This window comes from Argopecten irradians, chromosome 12 (assembly GCF_041381155.1).
Source record: "Argopecten irradians isolate NY chromosome 12, Ai_NY, whole genome shotgun sequence".
Taxonomy (NCBI): domain Eukaryota; kingdom Metazoa; phylum Mollusca; class Bivalvia; order Pectinida; family Pectinidae; genus Argopecten; species Argopecten irradians.
The window spans coordinates 39376164-39398239 of NC_091145.1; the positions used below are offsets into that span (position 1 = coordinate 39376164).

Here is a 22076-nt window from a genome sequence, read left to right on the forward strand (position 1 = left end):
CAAATCGCACCAGTAGAACTTGAGAAGAAGTTCAAAATGTGTTTTCAAGATGGCGGCTGTGGCGGCCATCTTGGATTTCAGATCGACCCAAAAAAATAACAGCACTTTGTCGGGGACCATGTCAGGATCACTTCATGCAAGTATAAGCCAAATCGCACCGGTAGAACTTGAGAAGAAGTTCAAAATGTGTTTTCAAGATGGCGGCTGTGGCGGCCATCTTGGATTTCGGATCGACCCGAAAAATAACAGCACTTTGTCGGGACCATGTCAGGATCATTTCATGCAAGTTTCAGCCAAATCGCACCGGTAGAACTTGAGAAGAAGTTAAAAATGTGTTTTCAAGATGGCGGCCATCTTGGATTTCAGATCGACCCGAAAAATAACAACACTTTGTCGGGACTATGTCAGGATCATTTCATGCAAGTTTCAGCCAAATCGCACCAGTAGAACTTGAGAAGAAGTTCAAAATGTGTTTTCAAGATGGCGGCTGTGGCGGCCATCTTGGATTTCAGATCGACCCAAAAAATAACAACACTTTGTCGGGACCATGTCAGGATCACTTCATGCAAGTATAAGCCAAATCGCACCGGTAGAACTTGAGAAGAAGTTCAAAATGTGTTTTCAAGATGGCGGCTGTGGCGGCCATCTTGGATTTCGGATCGACCCGAAAAATAACAGCACTTTGTCGGGACCATGTCAGGATCATTTCATGCAAGTTTCAGCCAAATCGCACTCGTAGAACTTGAGAAGAAGTTAAAAATGTGTTTTCAAGATGGCGGCTGTGGCGGCCATCTTGGATATTGGATTGACCCGAAAAATAACAGCACTTTGTCGGGACCATGTCAGGATCATTTCATGCAAGTTTCAGCCAAATCGCACTCGTAGAACTTGAGAAGAAGTTAAAAATGTGTTTTCAAGATGGCGGCTGTGGCGGCCATCTTGGATTTCGGATCGATCCGAAAAATACCAACACTTTATGGGGACCATGTCAGGATCATTTCATGCAAGTTTCGGCCAAATCGCACTGGTAGAACTTGAGAAGAAGTTCAAAATGTGTTTTCAAGATGGCGGCTGTGGCGGCCATCTTGGATTTCGGATCGACCCGAAAAATAACAACACTTTGTCGGGACCACGTCAGGATTGTTTTGCGCAAGTTTCAGCCAAGTCGCACCGGTAGAACTTGAGAAGAAGTTCAAAATGTGTTTTCAAGATGGCGGCTGTGACGGCCATCTTGGATTTCGGATCGACCCGAAAAATAACAACACTTTGTCGGGACCATGTCAGGATCATTTCATGCAAGTTTCAGCCAAATCGCACCGGTAGAACTTGAGAAGAAGTTCAAAATGTGTTTTCAAGATGGCGGCTGTGGCGGCCATCTTGGATTTCGAATCGACCTGAAAAATAACAACACTTTGTCGGGACCATGTCAGGATTGTTTCATGCAAGTTTCAGTCAAATCGCACCGATAGAACTTGAGAAGAAGTTCAAAATGTGAAATGTTAACGCACGGCGGACGGCGCACGGCGGACGGCGGACGACGACGGACGAAACATGACGACTATAGGTCATCCTGACCCTTCGGGTCAGATGACCTAAAAAGTCATTTATATGGAAATTGACCACTTTTGACCCCGCCCCTCAGGCCCCCGGGGGTCAGCCCTATCATTTGCTCAATTTGGAATCCCCAGCTTACAAGGATGCTACCATTGCATTATGGGTGCTATACCATGCTTAGTTGCAGAGAAGAAGTCATTTATATGGAAATAGCCAAAATGACCCCTTTTGACCCCGCCCCTCAGGCCCCCGGGAGGTCAGCCCTATCATTTGCAAAATTTTAAATCCCCAGCCTACAAGGATGCTACCAGTGCATTATGGGTGCTATACCATGCTTAGTTTCAGAGAAGAAGTCGTTTATATGGAAATAGCCAAATTGACCCCTTTTGACCCCGCCCCTCAGGGCCCCCGGGGGGTCAGCCCCATCATTTGCACAATTTGGAATCCCCACCCTATAAGGATGCTACCATTGCATAATGGGTGCTATACCATGCTTAGTTGCAGAGAAGAAGTCATTTATATGAAAATAGCCAAATTAACCCCTTTTGACCCCGCCCCTCAGGCCCCCGGGGGGTCAGCCCTATCATTTGCATAATTTTGAATGCCCACCCTATAAGGATGCTACCATTGCATTATGGGTGCTATACCATGCTTAGTTTCAGAGAAGAAGTCGTTTATACGGAAATAGCCAAATTGGCCCCTTTTGACCCCGCCCCTCAGGCCCCCGGGGGGTCAGCCCCATTATTTGTACAATTTTGAATCCCCACCCTATAAGGATGCTACCAGTGCATTATGGGTGCTATACCATGCTTAGTTTCAGAGAAGAAGTCGTTTATATGGAAATAGCCAAATTGACCCCTTTTGACCCCGCCCCTCAGGCCCCCCGGGGGTCAGCCCCATCATTTGTACAATTTTGAATCCCCACCCTATAATGATACTACAATTGCATTATGAGTGCTATCTCATGCTTAGTTTCAGAGAAGAAGTCGTTTATATGGAAATAGCCAAATTGACCCCATTTGACCCCGCCCCTCAGGCCCCCTGGGGGTCAGCCCCATCATTTGTACAATTTTGAATCCGCATCCTATAAGGATGCTACCATTGCATTATGGGTGCTATCCCATGCTTGGTTTCAGAGTAGAAGTCGTTTATATGGAAATAGCCAAATTGACCCCTTTTGGCCCCGCCCCTCAGGCCCCCGGGGGGTCAGCCCCATCATTTGTACAATTTTCAGTTAGTAGCCCATAAGGATGCTACCAGTCAAATTTTGTTGAAATCCGACCAGCGGTTATGGAGAAGAAGTCGATTGTTGACGGACGCCGGACGCCGGACGCCGGACGCCGGACGCTGCGGTATCCCATAAGCTCACCTCGGTCCTTTGGACCAGGTGAGCTAACAATGAAGAGCTACTATATCCAGAGAACAAACATTACCAGTAGCCTATCCAAATAGTATCATCAGCTTTACCTCCTTCGTTGCATTCAAAATAGGCATACACAATGCAAACACTTGTCCACCTTCAGTACAATAGAACACTGACCGTTCTGCTGTGGACATCATAAAACCACAGGAATACTATCTTATATTAATACTCATTGTCAGGATGCTCTTGCTTTGTTTACGATTTTACTAAAAGTTTACTATAGAGGTTACTCAACTGTGACCGGTCATTCATTCACCTGTAATGCAAGTGCTTTTCCCAGATAAGTTGTTAGACTGGTTTCGCGAGGTAGGCCAACACCGACACTTCCCAGGTTAGTAGGAGAAAGTTAAAAATCATGTGCTTGGCATGAGCATGAAGTTTGCTTCACAAGCTATCCAAGGTAAGAGTGGTCAGTACCAGGCAGGACTTCGACCAGGAAGGTTGGGTGCCAAGTATTGGGCTATATAGGAGGGCTGTGTACCTAAACTCCTAACTAAAGTACCTGTTAGGATGACATTATATTAGCTGGGTGCTAATTATTGCTGTGTGCCTGTAAATATATTATTTCCAAGCTGTGTGATTCGAAGCTGTGACGTCTGGGGTTGTGTGCCCTGTGTTTGTTGGACTGTGTGTCCAGTCGACTGTGTGTCTATTATGAAGGACTGAGTGTCCGAATGACTGTGTGTCCATTATGAAGGACTGAGTGTCCGAATGACTGTGTCCATTATGAAGGACTGAGTGTCCGAATGACTGTGTGTCCATTATGAAGGACTGAGTGTCCGAATGACTGTGTGTCCATTATGAAGGACTGAGTGTCCGAATGACTGTGTGTCCATTATGAAGGACTGAGTGTCCGAATGACTGTGTGTCCATTATGAAGGACTGAGTGTCCGAATGACTGTGTGTCCATTATGAAGGACTGAGTGTCCGAATGACTGTGTGTCCATTATGAAGGACTGAGTGTCCGAATGACTGTGTGTCTATTATGAAGGACTGAGTGTCCGAATGACTGTGTGTCTATTATGAAGGACTGAGTGTCCGAATGACTGTGTGTCTATTATGAAGGACTGAGTGTCCGAATGAATGACTGTGTGTCTATTATGAAGGACTGAGTGTCCGAATGACTGTGTGTCCATTATGAAGGACTGAGTGTCCGAATGACTGTGTGTCCATTATGAAGGACTGAGTGTCCGAATGACTGTGTGTCTATTATGAAGGACTGAGTGTCCGAATGACTGTGTGTCTATTATGAAGGACTGAGTGTCCGAATGACTGTGTGTCCATTATGAAGGACTGAGTGTCCGAATGACTGTGTGTCTATTATGAAGGACTGAGTGTCCGAATGGCTGTGTGCCTATTATGAAGGACTGAGTGTCCGAATGGCTGTGTGTCCATTATGAAGGACTGAGTGTCCGAATGACTGTGTGTCTATTATGAAGGACTGAGTGTCCGAATGACTGTGTGTCCATTATGAAGGACTGAGTGTCCGAATGACTGTGTGTCCATTATGAAGGACTGAGTGTCCGAATGACTGTGTGTCTATTATGAAGGACTGAGTGTCCGAATGACTGTGTGTCCATTATGAAGGACTGAGTGTCCGAATGACTGTGTGTCCATTATGAAGGACTGAGTGTCCGAATGACTGTGTGTCTATTATGAAGGACTGAGTGTCCGAATGACTGTGTGTCCATTATGAAGGACTGAGTGTCCAAATGGCTGTGTGTCCATTATGAAGGACTGAGTGTCCGAATGACTGTGTGTCCATTATGAAGGACTGAGTGTCCGAATGGCTGTGTGTCCATTATGAAGGACTGAGTGTCCGAATGACTGTGTGTCTATTATGAAGGACTGAGTGTCCGAATGACTGTGTGCCTATTATGAAGGACTGAGTGTCCGAATGACTGTGTGTCTATTATGAAGGACTGTGTGTCCGAATGACTGTGTGTCTATTATGAAGGACTGAGTGTCCGAATGACTGTGTGTCCATTATGAAGGACTGAGTGTCCGAATGACTGTGTGTCTATTATGAAGGACTGAGTGTCCGAATGACTGTGTGTCTATTATGAAGGACTGAGTGTCCGAATGACTGTGTGTCCATTATGAAGGACTGAGTGTCCGAATGACTGTGTGTCTAATATGAAGGACTGATGAATGGACTGTGTGTCTATTATGAAGGACTGTATCCGAATGGCTGTGTGCCTATTATGAAGGACTGTGTGTGTCCGAAATGGCTGTGTGTCCATTTTGAAGGACTGTGTGTGTCCGAATGGCTGTGTGACCTGTTGTGCCTATTATGAAGGAGCTGAGTGTCCAAATGAATGTGTGTGCCTATGATTATGAAGGACTGAGTGTCCGATTATGACTGTGTGTCCATTATGAAGGACTGAGTGTCCGGAAATGACTGTGTGTCCTATTATGAAGGACTGAGTGTCTTGAATGGACTGTGTGCCTATTATGAAGGTGACTGATGTGTCCGACATGACTGTGTGTCCATTTATGAAGGACTGAGTGTCCGAATGACTGTGTGTGTCCATTATGAAGGACGACTGAGTGTCCGAATGACTGTGTGTCCATTATGAAGGACTGAGTGTGTCCGAATGACTGTGTGTCTATTATGAAGGACTGAGTGTCCGAATGACTGTGTGTCCATTATGAGGGGACTGAGTGTCCTATGAATGACTGTGTGTCCATTATGAAGGACTGAGTGTCCGAATGACATGGTGTGTCCATTATGAAGGACTGAGTGTCCAAATGACTGTGTGTCCATTATGAAGGACTGAGTGTCCAACGAATGACTGTGTGTCTATTATGAAGGACTGAGTGTCCGAATGACTGTGTGTCCATTATGAAGGACTGAGTGTCCGAATTGACTGTGTGTCCTATTTTGAAGGAACTGAGTGTCCGAATGACTGTGTGTGTGCCTATTATGAAGGACTGTGAGATGTCCGAATGACTGTGTGTCCATTATGAAGGACTGAGTGTCCGAATGACTGTGTGTCCATTATGAAGGACTGAGTGTCAGAATGACTGTGTCCATTATGAAGGACTGAGTGTCCGAATGACTGTGTGTCCATTATGAAGGACTGAGTGTCCAAATGACTGTGTGTCCATTATGAAGGACTGAGTGTCCGAATGACTGTGTGTCCATTATGAAGGACTGAGTGTCCGAATGACTGTGTGTCCATTATGAAGGACTGAGTGTCCGAATGACTGTGTGTCCATTATGAAGGACTGAGTGTCCGAATGACTGTGTGTCCATTATGAAGGACTGAGTGTCCAAATGACTGTGTGTCCATTATGAAGGACTGAGTGTCCGAATGACTGTGTGTCCATTATGAAGGACTGAGTGTCCAAATGACTGTGTGTCTATTATGAAGGACTGAGTGTCCGAATGACTGTGTATCCATTATGAAGGACTGAGTGTCCGAATGACTGTGTGTCCATTATGAAGGACCTGAGTGTCATAAAATGACTGTGTGTCCTATTATGAAGGACTGAGTGTCCGAATGACTGTGTGTCCATTATGAAGGACTGAGTGTCCAAATGACTGATTGTGTCCATTATGAAGGACTGAGTGTCCGAATGACTGTGTGTCCATTATGAAGGACTGAGTGTCCGAATGACTGTGTGTCCATTATGAAGGACTGAGTGTCCGAATGACTGTGTGTCCATTATGAAGGACTGAGTGTCCGAATGACTGTGTGTCCATTATGAAGGACTGAGTGTCCGAATGACTGTGTGTCCATTATGAAGGACTGAGTGTCCAAATGACTGTGTGTCCATTATGAAGGACTGAGTGTCCAAATGACTGTGTGTCCATTATGAAGGACTGAGTGTCCAAATGACTGTGTGTCTATTATGAAGGACTGAGTGTCCGAATGACTGTGTATCCATTATGAAGGACTGGGTGTCCAAATGACTGTGTGTCCATTATGAAGGACTGAGTGTCCAAATGACTGTGTGTCCATTATGAAGGACTGAGTGTCCGAATGACTGTGTGTCCATTATGAAGGACTGAGTGTCCAAATGACTGTGTGTCCATTATGAAGGACTGAGTGTCCAAATGACTGTGTGTCTATTATGAAGGACTGAGTGTCCGAATGACTGTGTATCCATTATGAAGGACTGAGTGTCCAAATGACTGGTGCCTATCGAATGATCTATGAAGGATCTGAGTGTCCAAATGACTGTGTGATCCAATTATGAAGGACTGAGTGTCCGAATGACTGTGTGTCCAAATTATGAAGGACTAAGTGTCCGGAATGACTGTGTCATCCATTATGAAATGAGTGCTGTGAATGACTGGTTGTCCATTATGAAGGACTGAGTGTCCGAATGACTGTGTGTCCATTATGAAGGACTGAGTGTCCGAATGACTGTGTGTCCATTATGAAGGACTGAGTGTCCGAATGACTGTGTGTCCATTATGAAGGACTGAGTGTCCAAATGACTGTGTGTCCATTATGAAGGACTGAGTGTCCGAATGACTGTGTGTCCATTATGAAGGACTGAGTGTCCGAATGACTGTGTGTCCATTATGAAGGACTGAGTGTCCAAATGACTGTGTGTGTCCATTATGAAGGACTGAGTGTCCGAATGACTGTGTGTCTATTATGAAGGACTGAGTGTCCCCGCTAATGACTGTGTGTCCATTATGAAGGACTGAGTGTCCGAATGACTGTGTGTCTATTATGAAGGACTGAGTGTCCGAATGACTGTGTGTCTATTATGAAGGACTGAGTGTCCGAATGACTGTGTGCCTATTTTGAAGGACTGAGTGTCCGAATGACTGTGTGTCTATTATGAAGGACTGAGTGTCCCGAATGACTGTGTGCCTATTTATGAAGGACTGAGTGTCCGAATGGATGTGTGTGCCTATTATGAAGGACTGAGTGTCCGAATGACTGTGTGTCCATTATGAAGGACTGAGTGTCCCGAATGACAGTGTGTCCATTATGAAGGACTGAGTTGTCCAAAATGACTGTGTGTCCATTATGAAGGACTGAGTGTCCGAATGACTGTGTGTCCATTATGAAGGACTGAGTGTCAGAAATGACTGTGTGTCCATTATGAAGGACTGAGTGTCCAAATGACTGTGTGTCCATTATGAAGGACTGAGTGTCCAAATGACTGTGTGTCCATTATGAAGGACTGAGTGTCCGAAATGACTGTGTGTCCATTATGAAGGACTGAGTGTTCCGAATGACTGTGTGTCTATTATGAAGGACTGAGTGTCCGAATGACTGTGTGTCCATTATGAAGGACTGAGTGTCCGAATGACTGTGTGTCCATTATGAAGGACTGAGTGTCCGAATGACTGTGTGTCCATTATGAAGGACTGAGTGTCCGAATGACTGTGTGTCTATTATTGAAGGACTGTTGTCCGAAATGGCTGTGTCCTATTTTGAAGGACTGAGGTGTCCAAATGACTGTGTGCCTTATTATGAAGGACTGAGTTGTCCGAAATGACTATGTGTGTGTCCATTATGAAGGACTGAGTGTCCGAAATGCTGTGTGTCCATTATGAAGGACTGAGTGTCCGAATGACTGTGTGTCTATTATGAAGGACTGAGTGTCCGAATGACTGTGTGCCTATTATGAAGGACTGAGTGTCCGAATGACTGTGTGCCTATTATGAAGGACTGAGTGTCCGAATGACTGTGTGCCTATTATGAAGGACTGAGTGTCCGAATGACTGTGTGTCCATTATGAAGGACTGAGTGTCCAAATGACTGTGTGTCCATTATGAAGGACTGAGTGTCCGAATGACTGTGTGTCTATTATGAAGGACTGAGTGTCCGAATGACTGTGTGCCTATTATGAAGGACTGAGTGTCCGAATGACTGTGTGTCCATTATGAAGGACTGAGTGTCCGAATGACTGTGTGCCTATTATGAAGGACTGAGTGTCCGAATGACTGTGTGTCCATTATGAAGGACTGAGTGTCCAAATGACTGTGTGTCTATTATGAAGGACTGAGTGTCCGAATGACTGTGTGTCTATTATGAAGGACTGAGTGTCCGAATGACTGTGTGTCCATTATGAAGGACTGAGTGTCCAAATGACTGTGTGTGTATCCGAATGGCTGTGTGCCTATTTTGAAGGACTGAGTGTCCGAATGACTGTGTGTCTATTATGAAGGACTGAGTGTCCGAATGACTGTGTGCCTATTATGAAGGACTGAGTGTCCGAATGACTGTGTGTCCATTATGAAGGACTGAGTGTCCGAATGACTGTGTGTCCATTATGAAGGACTGAGTGTCCGAATGACTGTGTGTCCATTATGAAGGACTGAGTGTCCAAATGACTGTGTGTCCATTATGAAGGACTGAGTGTCCGAATGACTGTGTGTCCATTATGAAGGACTGAGTGTCCGAATGACTGTGTGTCCATTATGAAGGACTGAGTGTCCGAATGACTGTGTGTCCATTATGAAGGACTGAGTGTCCGAATGACTGTGTGTCCATTATGAAGGACTGAGTGTCCGAATGACTGTGTGTCCATTATGAAGGACTGAGTGTCCGAATGACTGTGTGTCCATTATGAAGGACTGAGTGTCCGAATGACTGTGTGTCCATTATGAAGGACTGAGTGTCCGAATGACTGTGTGTCCATTATGAAGGACTGAGTGTCCAAATGACTGTGTGTCCATTATGAAGGACTGAGTGTCCGAATGACTGTGTGTCCATTATGAAGGACTGAGTGTCCGAATGACTGTGTGCCCATTATGAAGGACTGAGTGTCCAAATGACTGTGTGTCTATTATGAAGGACTGAGTGTCCGAATGACTGTGTGTCTATTATGAAGGACTGAGTGTCCGAATGACTGTGTGTCCATTATGAAGGACTGAGTGTCCAAATGACTGTGTGTCCATTATGAAGGACTGAGTGTCCGAATGACTGTGTGTCCATTATGAAGGACTGAGTGTCCGAATGACTGTGTGTCCATTATGAAGGACTGAGTGTCCGAATGACTGTGTGTCTATTATGAAGGACTGAGTGTCCGAATGACTGTGTGTCTATTATGAAGGACTGAGTGTCCGAATGACTGTGTGTCTATTATGAAGGACTGAGTGTCCGAATGACTGTGTGTCCATTATGAAGGACTGAGTGTCCGAATGACTGTGTGTCCATTATGAAGGACTGAGTGTCCAAATGACTGTGTGTCCATTATGAAGGACTGAGTGTCCGAATGACTGTGTGTCCATTATGAAGGACTGAGTGTCCGAATGACTGTGTGTCCATTATGAAGGACTGAGTGTCCGAATGACTGTGTGTCCATTATGAAGGACTGAGTGTCCAAATGACTGTGTGTCCATTATGAAGGACTGAGTGTCCGAATGACTGTGACTGTGTGTCTATTATGAAGGACTGAGTGTCCGAATGACTGTGTGTCCATTATGAAGGACTGAGTGTCCAAATGACTGTGTGTCCATTATGAAGGACTGAGTGTCCGAATGACTGTGTGTCCATTATGAAGGACTGAGTGTCCGAATGACTGTGTGTCCATTATGAAGGACTGAGTGTCCAAATGACTGTGTGTCCATTATGAAGGACTGAGTGTCCGAATGACTGTGTGTCCATTATGAAGGACTGAGTGTCCGAATGACTGTGTGTCCATTATGAAGGACTGAGTGTCCGAATGACTGTGTGTCCATTATGAAGGACTGAGTGTCCGAATGGCTGTGTGTCTATTATGAAGGACTGAGTGTCCGAATGACTGTGTGCCTATTATGAAGGACTGAGTGTCCGAATGACTGTGTGTCCATTATGAAGGACTGAGTGTCCGAATGACTGTGTGTCTATTATGAAGGACTGAGTGTCCGAATGACTGTGTGTCCATTATGAAGGACTGAGTGTCCGAATGACTGTGTGTCCATTATGAAGGACTGAGTGTCCGAATGACTGTGTGTCTATTATGAAGGACTGAGTGTCCGAATGGCTGTGTGTCTATTATGAAGGACTGAGTGTCCGAATGACTGTGTGTCCATTATGAAGGACTGAGTGTCCAAATGACTGTGTGTCCATTATGAAGGACTGAGTGTCCGAATGACTGTGTGTCTATTATGAAGGACTGAGTGTCCGAATGACTGTGTGCCTATTATGAAGGACTGAGTGTCCGAATGGCTGTGTGCCTATTATGAAGGACTGAGTGTCCGAATGGCTGTGTGCCTATTATGAAGGACTGAGTGTCCGAATGACTGTGTGTCTATTATGAAGGACTGAGTGTCCGAATGACTGTGTGTCTATTATGAAGGACTGAGTGTCCGAATGGCTGTGTGCCTATTATGAAGGATGTCCTGTGTGTCCATATGAGGACTGTGTGTCCGAATGGCTGTGTGTCCATTTTGAAGGACTGTGTGTCCGAATGGCTGTGTGCCTATATGTTTCCGAGGACGGGTTGTCCATAGAGAGTGTGGCTGTGGCCTGTGGTAAAACCTGTGTCCAGGGTTTTTTGGATGAATTAACTTGGGAGTTGATGTAACCTCTATATATGACTTTGAGGGGTCGGTGTATGACCTTCATGACCGGTATGTAACCTGAAGATATCTAGGCCTCAGATGAACCTATTTAATGACCCTAAGGAGCTCATTCGACCTTGAGGAGCTGATTTTGACCAAATGATACGTAGGGAAGACCAGTATAATCTGACCAGAGACATTACCTGTGAAAGACATTCGCGTGTGTTGATCTAGGATTATTTGGAATTGGACATTAGGCTAGGCGTGTTATTTGATGTAGGTTAGATATCTTTAGGTGGATGTGAGAGTGGTTAGTTGTCATTTCAGAATTGTGTTTCATGTGTAAATAAATGTACATAGTTTTGTTATTTTAGTGTTTGTCAATTGTTAAAACAAGGACAACCGCAAATTACATTCCCCAAACCTCGTGACACTCATAAGAAGTTTGGAAAACAAGAAATACCAGTAGAACTGATAAGGTATTATTCACAAACATAAATGTAAACATGTTCACATACAAAATCATCTTTTAATGACAAAGTAATAAAACAACAAAAATTCATTCTTAACTTAACTTAACTTTTTAAAAAGGATTTTAAATAAGGATGAAAATGAGCTTAACAATAGCTACAATATATTAAAAGGACAGTAACAATATGTAAATGTATATACCATATTTCTAAGAGCTTGACAGGGCTTAAATTAAATTGATTTACACTAAGTCTATTTTCAGACGTTGCCAATACAGTCTTGATTTTTTTGGATTGTTATAGCTCTTCAGAAAAGACATTTGAATGACAAACATTTACAGCAACAATGGCAAAATTACTTGCTAACTGTAGAAAATGTTACAACATAAATAAATATGTATATTTTACAACTTTGTAAATAATCAAGGAGTCTTCAACAAAGCAGCCTTGATGCTTCAGGGGTTATTATCACTGTTGCTATATGCCCCCGTGGACTATGCCATGGCAATACTAAAGGCTCTGTGTGTGACAAGAGATAAAAAAGATAATAAGATTCTATCATGTACATCATAAGAATTTAATAACGTACACTGTAGATAAATAAATGGCTTCAAACTTTGGTGTCACTCTAAACTTAGTCTTTACAGCCCTGGGATTGTCTTCAGTTTTACTATATGATATAGTCCAGAGGTGGATGTAATGGCAGTGAGAGTAACCCCTTCAATATTGAGAATGTCTACAAAGGTCCATTGTTAATTTGCTGTTACAAGTTAATTTGATTGCCTCTTCTTCATTGTTTCCTTTTTTCCTTCATTCAAGATAAACTAACAAGATGGAACTGATAGATAAATTGTTATAATTCATAATGCACCCTTTTATAAACATCTACACAGTAGATAGTGTAACGTTACCACCAATGTGTATAAAATCAGAATAAACATCATACAAACAAATTAAAATTGAAAACAAGAGGCCCATGGGCCTTAACGGTCATCTGACTATTAGCACAACACAATGTAGTCTTTTAAATTTTTTTAGCATATTTGACCTCTGTGACCTTGAATGAAGATCAAGGTCATTCATTTGAACAAACTTGGTAGCCCCTTATCCCAGCATGTCACAGGCCCAATATCAGGTCTCTAGGCCTCCTAGTTATTCTCAAGAAGTCGTTTAAAGATTTTAAAGTGAACAGTCGGGCAAGGATGGCTCAAGTCGGTAAAAATGGTGTGAATGTATCCAGTATAATTTCTTATGAAATGGAAAAATAAAATCTCTCGTCAAAATCTGTCTGCGTACGAAGAAATTAATTTAAAGTATGGAAATTCTAAAATGTCCTCCCGGCTCACTATGTCCGTGGTTACATTTCCACGCAGCCTCGCTTTCAATGCTTTCAACTTTTCTTTACTTTAATGGTCAGAACTGGGAAACTAAGCAGAACTTGACCGTCGTATTAATATGTGAGAACTTTTGGAAGGCCAATGAACGCATTTATACTGGTTTTCTTTGCCCGACTATTCACTTTAACCTTTTTGACCCCTGTGACCTTGAATGAAGGTCAAGGTCATTCATTGGAACAAACTTGGTAGCCCTTCATCCCAGCGTGCTGCAGGCCCAATATGAGTATCCTGGGCCTTTTGGTTCCTGAGAAGAAGTTTTTTAAAGATTTAAGCCTATTTGACCCCTGTGACCTTCAATGAATATCAAGGTCATTCATTTGAACAAACTTGATAGCCCTTCATCCGAGTATGTCATAGGCACAATATCAGGTCTCTAGACCTCCTACTTATTCTAAAGAAGTCGTTTAAATATTTTAGCCTATTTCGCCCCTGTGACCTTGAATGAAGGTCAAGGTCATTCATTTTATTAAACTTGGTAGCCCTTCATCCAAGCATGCTGCAAGCCCAATATGAGCATCCTGGGCCTTTTGGTTCTTGAGAAGAAGTCGTTTAAAGATTTCAGCCTTTTTGACCCCTGTGACCTTGAATGAAGACCAATGTCATTCATTTGAACAAACTTGATAGCCCTTCATCCTAGCATGTCACAGGCCCAATATCAGGTCTCTAGCCCTCTTAGTTATTCACATGAAAATGTTTAAAGGATTTTTAGCCTATCTGACCCTGTGACCTTGAATAAAGGTCATTTATTTAAACAAACTTGGTAGCACTTCATCCCAGCATGCTGCAGGCCCAATATGAATATCCTGGGCCTTTCTGCTCTTGAGAAGAAGTCGTTAAAATTTTTTAGCCTATTTGACCCCTATGACCTTGAATAAAGATCTAGGTCATTCATTTGAACAAACTTGGTAGCCCTTCATCCCAGCATACTACATGCCCAATATCAGTACCCTGGGCCTACTGGTTCTTGAGAAGAAGTTGTTTAAAAGATTTTAGCCTTTTTGACCCCTGTGACCTTGAATGAAGATCAAGGTCATACATTTGAACAAACTTGATAGCCCTTCATCCAAACATGTTACTGGCCCAATATCAGGTCTCTAGGCCTCTTAGTTATTCACAAGAAGTTGTTTAAAGGATTTTTAGCCTATTTGACCCATGTGACCTTGAAGGTCAAGGTCATTTATTTGTCCCAACATGCTACAGGCCAAATATCAGTACCCTGGGCCTTTTGGTTATTGAGAAAAAGTTGTTTGAATGAAAAGTTTATGCACGGCGCACGACGACGGACGGTGCATGATGACAATAGGTCATCCTGATCTTCGGGTCAGATGACCTAAAAATTAAAACTCCATCCTTAAAACGTTTAAGATTGAGAAGTTTTGAAACTTATACAGACATTGTGTTAATACAGAATTATAATCTTCAATATCACGACATCGTTTTGTTTGTTTGTTTGAGTTTTACGGCCCATCGACAACTAAGGTCATTTAGGGCCAAACTACAAATCAATGCATTTTAAAATCAGGATAAAAGTTCAGGGTAAGAAAAAGCAAGTAAGGACTAAAACACAGATTGTAAACGTTAATTTGATAAAAAAAAAAAGTTTGTATGGGATAAATATAAATTTGGCTAAAACACATGAGAAAACTCATGCAACAATGTTGATGAAACGATGAAATGTTGAGTTGATACGATGTATGATGAGAAAACGTTCATATTTTGCTTAAATACCGATCTCTTTGAGATAATTAAAAATACGATTATGTCTCACGGCATGAAACAAAGTGTACATGTCGGAGACATCGTAAGTATTTATCTCGAATGTGTTTAAAATACGATACAATGCAATAAAATATGCTCACACTGTGAGAGGAGAATCACATGCATGGCATGTAGGAGATCCTCCCCTCTCAATAGATAGGAATGTGTAAAATATGTGTGTCCAGTTCGGAGCCGAGAGAGAACAACTTCCTCTGCCCTGCGGTCTCTCCGACTGGAAGGTTTAGGATTAAGTGTAGGTTTGAATTTTAACAGTTGATTAGTTTGTGTTCATTACGTGTAGAACCCACCTTTGTTGCCAATGGTGTTTAGATTGGCTGACTTGAATTGAAAGGTTTTGATTAGTCGGTGTCTGGTAAGTTTTATCAAATCTGTTTGTAGCTAGGCGAAAGCAGAGCAGTCTTAGCTGCTTTATCAGCCTGTTACATTCACCTTTATAACCCACTCATGACTGGGAATCCAGAGATAAGTAATTTGAGATATTTAGAAGATAATCGAAATGTTCGTATTAAAAGATTTTGGATTAGAGTTATTTCTTGGGCTTCTTGATTTCAAAGCCTGAACGAAGACCGAAAGAGAAGTTTGAACAGCATGATGGCCTTATTCAATGCGGTGCGACATTGCGTCTGTTATTGCACCAGTAAAATGTACAAATAACAAAACAATATTTCAAAATTCAGTGATCTAATAGGAAATTGAAATTCACAATAACTAAACTCAGAATGGATCTAATAACTTGCTCATATTTGTACTTTTGATGTAGATCAATTTTTCAAATAATTAATGTTCTGTTTTTTTCTTTTTATTATTATGTGTAATTGTCAGGTCAAGCTTAAAGCAAAGATGAACCTAGCAAAAGACATATCTGATCTGAAGTAGTTTTAATTATTAATAACACAACACAAAGTTGCAAGTTTTAGCTCTTAAAGATGCTTCACCGCTGACAAATGATAATTTTTCTCTATCAAAAACAGGACCAGACGATTAAGTATTTTTCTTCAGTTACAAAAGTTACTTACTTTACACCATTACCACCATTGAAAAGTCTGAGCTTCTTATTTTACTTGAAGATTAAAATATTAAAAATAATTAATTGCATCCCGAAAAAATTCCGTGGCACTATGTCCTATATGGAATGCAGTACTGATTGTGCATGCACCGAAAACATAATCAATTATTTTTATATTATTTTTTAGTTAATTAGACAATTTAATACCAATTATTGTTCTAATGATGGGTACCATTTATGCTCTGTCGGCGGTGGAGCATCTTTAATGAATGGATTATCAAACATCACTAATTGATGGTTTTACTTGACTGTTCATAGCCATTTGTCCATAAGTATCCTTTTGTTACCTCAAACTACATTAAAAATGTGGGTTCTTTTCTGTATTTGCCACATGTCAATGTGATGGATAATTTCTGCATAGTAATTAGGACTAGTCTGGAAAACATTAAACAGCTAGTGCAATATACTTGCATTAACCATTTTACAAAATCGTTTTATGAAGTTATTAGTGCGGTATTAAGCATTAACTTCTGGGACTCATCGTCACACTAGTCGTACGTTCACATTTTAATAGTAAAAGCAGTATATATTGCCTGTAACTTTAAATATGTAAGACTTACCGTATTCAACTCAATAAGCGCACACATCCCTATAAGCATACCTCCCCATTTTCAAAAATGTATAGGTTTGCAATAATTTTGTATTATTAAGCATATTTTCATTTGTTCAACTATTCAAATGCCCTGGGTGCTTACTGGGTCGAATATGGTAAGTCAGCTAATGGGATTTAGTGATTTAAGTGGTATTCACAGTAAATAATTAAACTGGAATTAAAGGCAAACGGTGTTTGGTAAGGGCTGTTCTAGTAAACATATTATGGTACACCTACCTCTATAATCAATTAAACTGTGTGAATCATAATAATATAAATTAAATGTAGGGGAAACAGGTAAAAAGTGAAAACTCTGTTTCAAATTAATAACAGAATGAACTCAATCGGAAATCACAACCCAGCAGGATTGATTCACTTTGAACCCATTCATAATTCCTTCTTTGCATATTACTGAGTTAGCTCCCTTGCGATTAGGTATAGTTTATTACGTCTTCCTTTTGTGAGTGCAATTGATGTTGTTACCTCCAAAATGTATGATGTTATGCTCACAAACACGTGATGTCACAATCAATACATGTACCTTCCCGCAAGGGCAGATAACCATGTATTATGCAAATACAGAATACATGTAGGTGACTGATTATTATACTGCTTTTCTTTTGTCCAAGATAAGTTTTTCTGGATCAGCCCTACCATCAGCAGAAATGTACCAACACATTCAAAGTCAATTTTGTGTCATAAAATTAACTACATTGTGATTTCGAAAACAATGCTCATGTATTTAAACTTTTATATTACACATAATTTCACCATTATCATATTTCAACTAATATATGTATTACACATAATTTTAACATGATCATATTTCAACATATATATATATTACACATAATTATACTATGATCATATTTAAACTTATACCGGTAATTGTATTATACATAATTTTACCATGATCATGCATATATAAACTTATATATGTATTACAGAAAATTTTGCCATGATCATATTTCAACTTATATTTATATTACACATAATATTACTATGATCATATTTAAACTTATATATATTACACATAATTTTATCATGACTATCTTAAATTAGCACTATTTCTTGTACACAATTTAAGGCAGGAAACGGTCTGAAAAATCACCATAACATCTTGATGCAGTTTATATCTGTACTAATCACATCACTTTGAGACTCCGGTATCTGGTACACTCAGTGTCACTATCCTACTTGACCTCAGTCCATCAGCAGACCTGTAGAACAGAAGTATTTAGATGTTTATTGGTAATACTGTTAATCTATTTCTTCTCTATAAAATCCTGATATAAATGTATACCATCCTCTGACACAGTAACATGGTATAAAGGTATACCATCCTCTGACACAGTAACATGGTATAAATGTATACCATCCTCTGACACAGTAACATGGTATAAAGGTATACCATCCTCTGACACAGTAACATGATATAAAGGTACACCATCCTCTGACACAGTAACATGGTATAAATGTATACCATCTCTGACACAGTAACATGGTATAAAGGTACACCATCCCTGACACAGTAACATGATATAAAGGTACACCATCCTCTGACACAGTAACATGATATAAAGGTACACCATCCTCTGACACAGTAACATGGTATAAAGGTACACCATCCTCTGACACAGTAACATGATATAAAGGTATACCATCCTCTGACACAGTAACATGGTATAAAGGTATACCATCCACTGACACAGTAACATGATATAAAGGTACACCATCCTCTGACACAGTAACATGATATAAAGGTATACCATCCTCTGACACAGTAACATGATATAAAGGTACACCATCCTCTGACACAGTAACATGATATAAAGGTACACCATCCTCTGACACAGTAACATGATATAAAGGTACACCATCCTCTGACACAGTAACATGATATAAAGGTACACCATCCTCTGACACAGTAACATGATATAAAGGTACACCATCCTCTGACACAGTAACATGATATAAAGGTACACCATCCTCTGACACAGTAACATGATATAAAGGTATACCATCCTCTGACACAGTAACATGATATAAAGGTATACCATCCTCTGACACAGTAACATGATATAAAGGTACACCATCCTCTGACACAGTAACATGATATAAAGGTACACCATCCTCTGACACAGTAACATGATATAAAGGTACACCATCCTCTGACACAGTAACATGATATAAAGGTATACCATCCTCTGACACAGTAACATGATATAAAGGTACACCATCCTCTGACACAGTAACATGATATAAAGGTACACCATCCTCTGACACAGTAACATGATATAAAGGTATACACCCCTCTGACACAGTAACATGATATAAAGGTATACCATCCTCTGACACAGTGACACAGTAACATGATATAAAGGTACACCATCCTCTGACACAGTAACATGATATAAAGGTATACCATCCTCTGACACAGTAACATGATATAAAGGTATACCATCCTCTGACACAGTAACATGATATAAAGGTACACCATCCTCTGACACAGTAACATGATATAAAGGTATACCATCCTCTGACACAGTAACATGATATAAAGGTATACCATCCTCTGACACAGTAAACATGATATAAAGGTATACCATCCTCTGACACAGTAACATGATATAAAGGTACACCATCCTCTGACACAGTAACATGATATAAAGGTATACCATCCTCTGACACAGTAACATGATATAAAGGTATACCATCCTCTGACACAGTAACATGATATAAAGGTACACCATCCTCTGACACAGTAACATGATATAAAGGTACACCATCCTCTGACACAGTAACATGATATAAAGGTATACCATCCTCTGACACAGTAACATGATATAAAGGTATACCATCCTCTGACACAGTAACATGATATAAAGGTACACCATCCTCTGACACAGTAACATGATATAAAGGTATACCATCCTCTGACACAGTAACATGATATAAAGGTACACCATCCTCTGACACAGTAACATGATATAAAGGTATACCATCCTCTGACACAGTAACATGATATAAAGGTACACCATCCTCTGACACAGTAACATGATATAAAGGTATACCATCCTCTGACACAGTAACATGATATAAAGGTATACCATCCTCTGACACAGTAACATGATATAAAGGTATACCATCCTCTGACACAGTAACATGATATAAAGGTATACCATCCTCTGACACAGTAACATGATATAAAGGTACACCATCCTCTGACACAGTAACATGATATAAAGGTACACCATCCTCTGACACAGTAACATGATATAAAGGTACACCATCCTCTGACACAGTAACATGATATAAAGGTACACCATCCTCTGACACAGTAACATGATATAAAGGTACACCATCCTCTGACACAGTAACATGATATAAAGGTATACCATCCTCTGACACAGTAACATGATATAAAGGTATACCATCCTCTGACACAGTAACATGATATAAAGGTATACCATCCTCTGACACAGTAACATGATATAAAGGTACACCATCCTCTGACACAGTAACATGATATAAAGGTACACCATCCTCTGACACAGTAACATGATATAAAGGTACACCATCCTCTGACACAGTAACATGATATAAAGGTACACCATCCTCTGACACAGTAACATGATATAAAGGTACACCATCCTCTGACACAGTAACATGATATAAAGGTATACCATCCTCTGACACAGTAACATGATATAAAGGTATACCATCCTCTGACACAGTAACATGATATAAAGGTATACCATCCTCTGACACAGTAACATGATATAAAGGTACACCATCCTCTGACACAGTAACATGATATAAAGGTATACCATCCTCTGACACAGTAACATGATATAAAGGTACACCATCCTCTGACACAGTAACATGATATAAAGGTACACCATCCTCTGACACAGTAACATGATATAAAGGTACACCATCCTCTGACACAGTAACATGATATAAAGGTACACCATCCTCTGACACAGTAACATGATATAAAGGTACACCATCCTCTGACACAGTAACATGATATAAAGGTACACCATCCTCTGACACAGTAACATGATATAAAGGTACACCATCCTCTGACACAGTAACATGATATAAAGGTACACCATCCTCTGACACAGTAACATGATATAAAGGTATACCATCCTCTGACACAGTAACATGATATAAAGGTACACCATCCTCTGACACAGTAACATGATATAAAGGTATACCATCCTCTGACACAGTAACATGATATAAAGGTACACCATCCTCTGACACAGTAACATGATATAAAGGTACACCATCCTCTGACACAGTAACATGATATAAAGGTATACCATCCTCTGACACAGTAACATGATATAAAGGTACACCATCCTCTGACACAGTAACATGATATAAAGGTACACCATCCTCTGACACAGTAACATGATATAAAGGTACACCATCCTCTGACACAGTAACATGATATAAAGGTACACCATCCTCTGACACAGTAACAATATATAAAGGTACACCATCCTCTGACACAGTAACATGATATAAAGGTACACCATCCTCTGACACAGTAACATGATATAAAGGTACACCATCCTCTGACACAGTAACATGATATAAAGGTATACCATCCTCTGACACAGTAACATGATATAAAGGTATACCATCCTCTGACACAGTAACATGATATAAAGGTATACCATCCTCTGACACAGTAACATGATATAAAAGTACACCATCCTCTGACACAGTAACATGATATAAAGGTATACCATCCTCTGACACAGTAACATGATATAAAGGTATACCATCCTCTGACACAGTAACATGATATAAAGGTACACCATCCTCTGACACAGTAACATTATATAAAGGTACACCATCCTCTGACACAGTAACATGATATAAAGGTACACCATCCTCTGACACAGTAACATGGTATAAAGGTATACCATCCTCTGACACAGTAACATGATATAAAGGTACACCATCCTCTGACACAGTAACATGATATAAAGGTACACCATCCTCTGACACAGTAACATGATATAAAGGTACACCATCCTCTGACACAGTAACATGATATAAAGGTACACCATCCTCTGACACAGTAACATGATATAAAGGTACACCATCCTCTGACACAGTAACATGATATAAAGGTACACCATCCTCTGACACAGTAACATGATATAAAGGTATACCATCCTCTGACACAGTAACATGATATAAAGGTACACCATCCTCTGACACAGTAACATGGTATAAAGGTACACCATCCTCTGACACAGTAACATGATATGATATACCATCCTCTGACACAGTAACATGATATAAAGG

The 22076-nt window shown here is 40.7% G+C and overlaps 1 protein-coding gene across 1 annotated transcript in view; it reads right to left on the reverse strand.

Annotated features, from left to right (window-relative positions):
* Positions 1 to 15701: 15701 nt before the first annotated feature.
* The window catches only part of LOC138305129 (chitobiase-like), a 37889-nt gene continuing 31514 nt past the window's right edge, over positions 15702 to 22076 (reverse strand). The window contains exon 8 of the mRNA XM_069245529.1: positions 15702 to 17962. Within this exon, the coding sequence (XP_069101630.1) occupies positions 17893 to 17962 (70 nt within the window). The 3' untranslated portion in view covers positions 15702 to 17892. The remainder of the gene's footprint in view (positions 17963 to 22076) is intronic.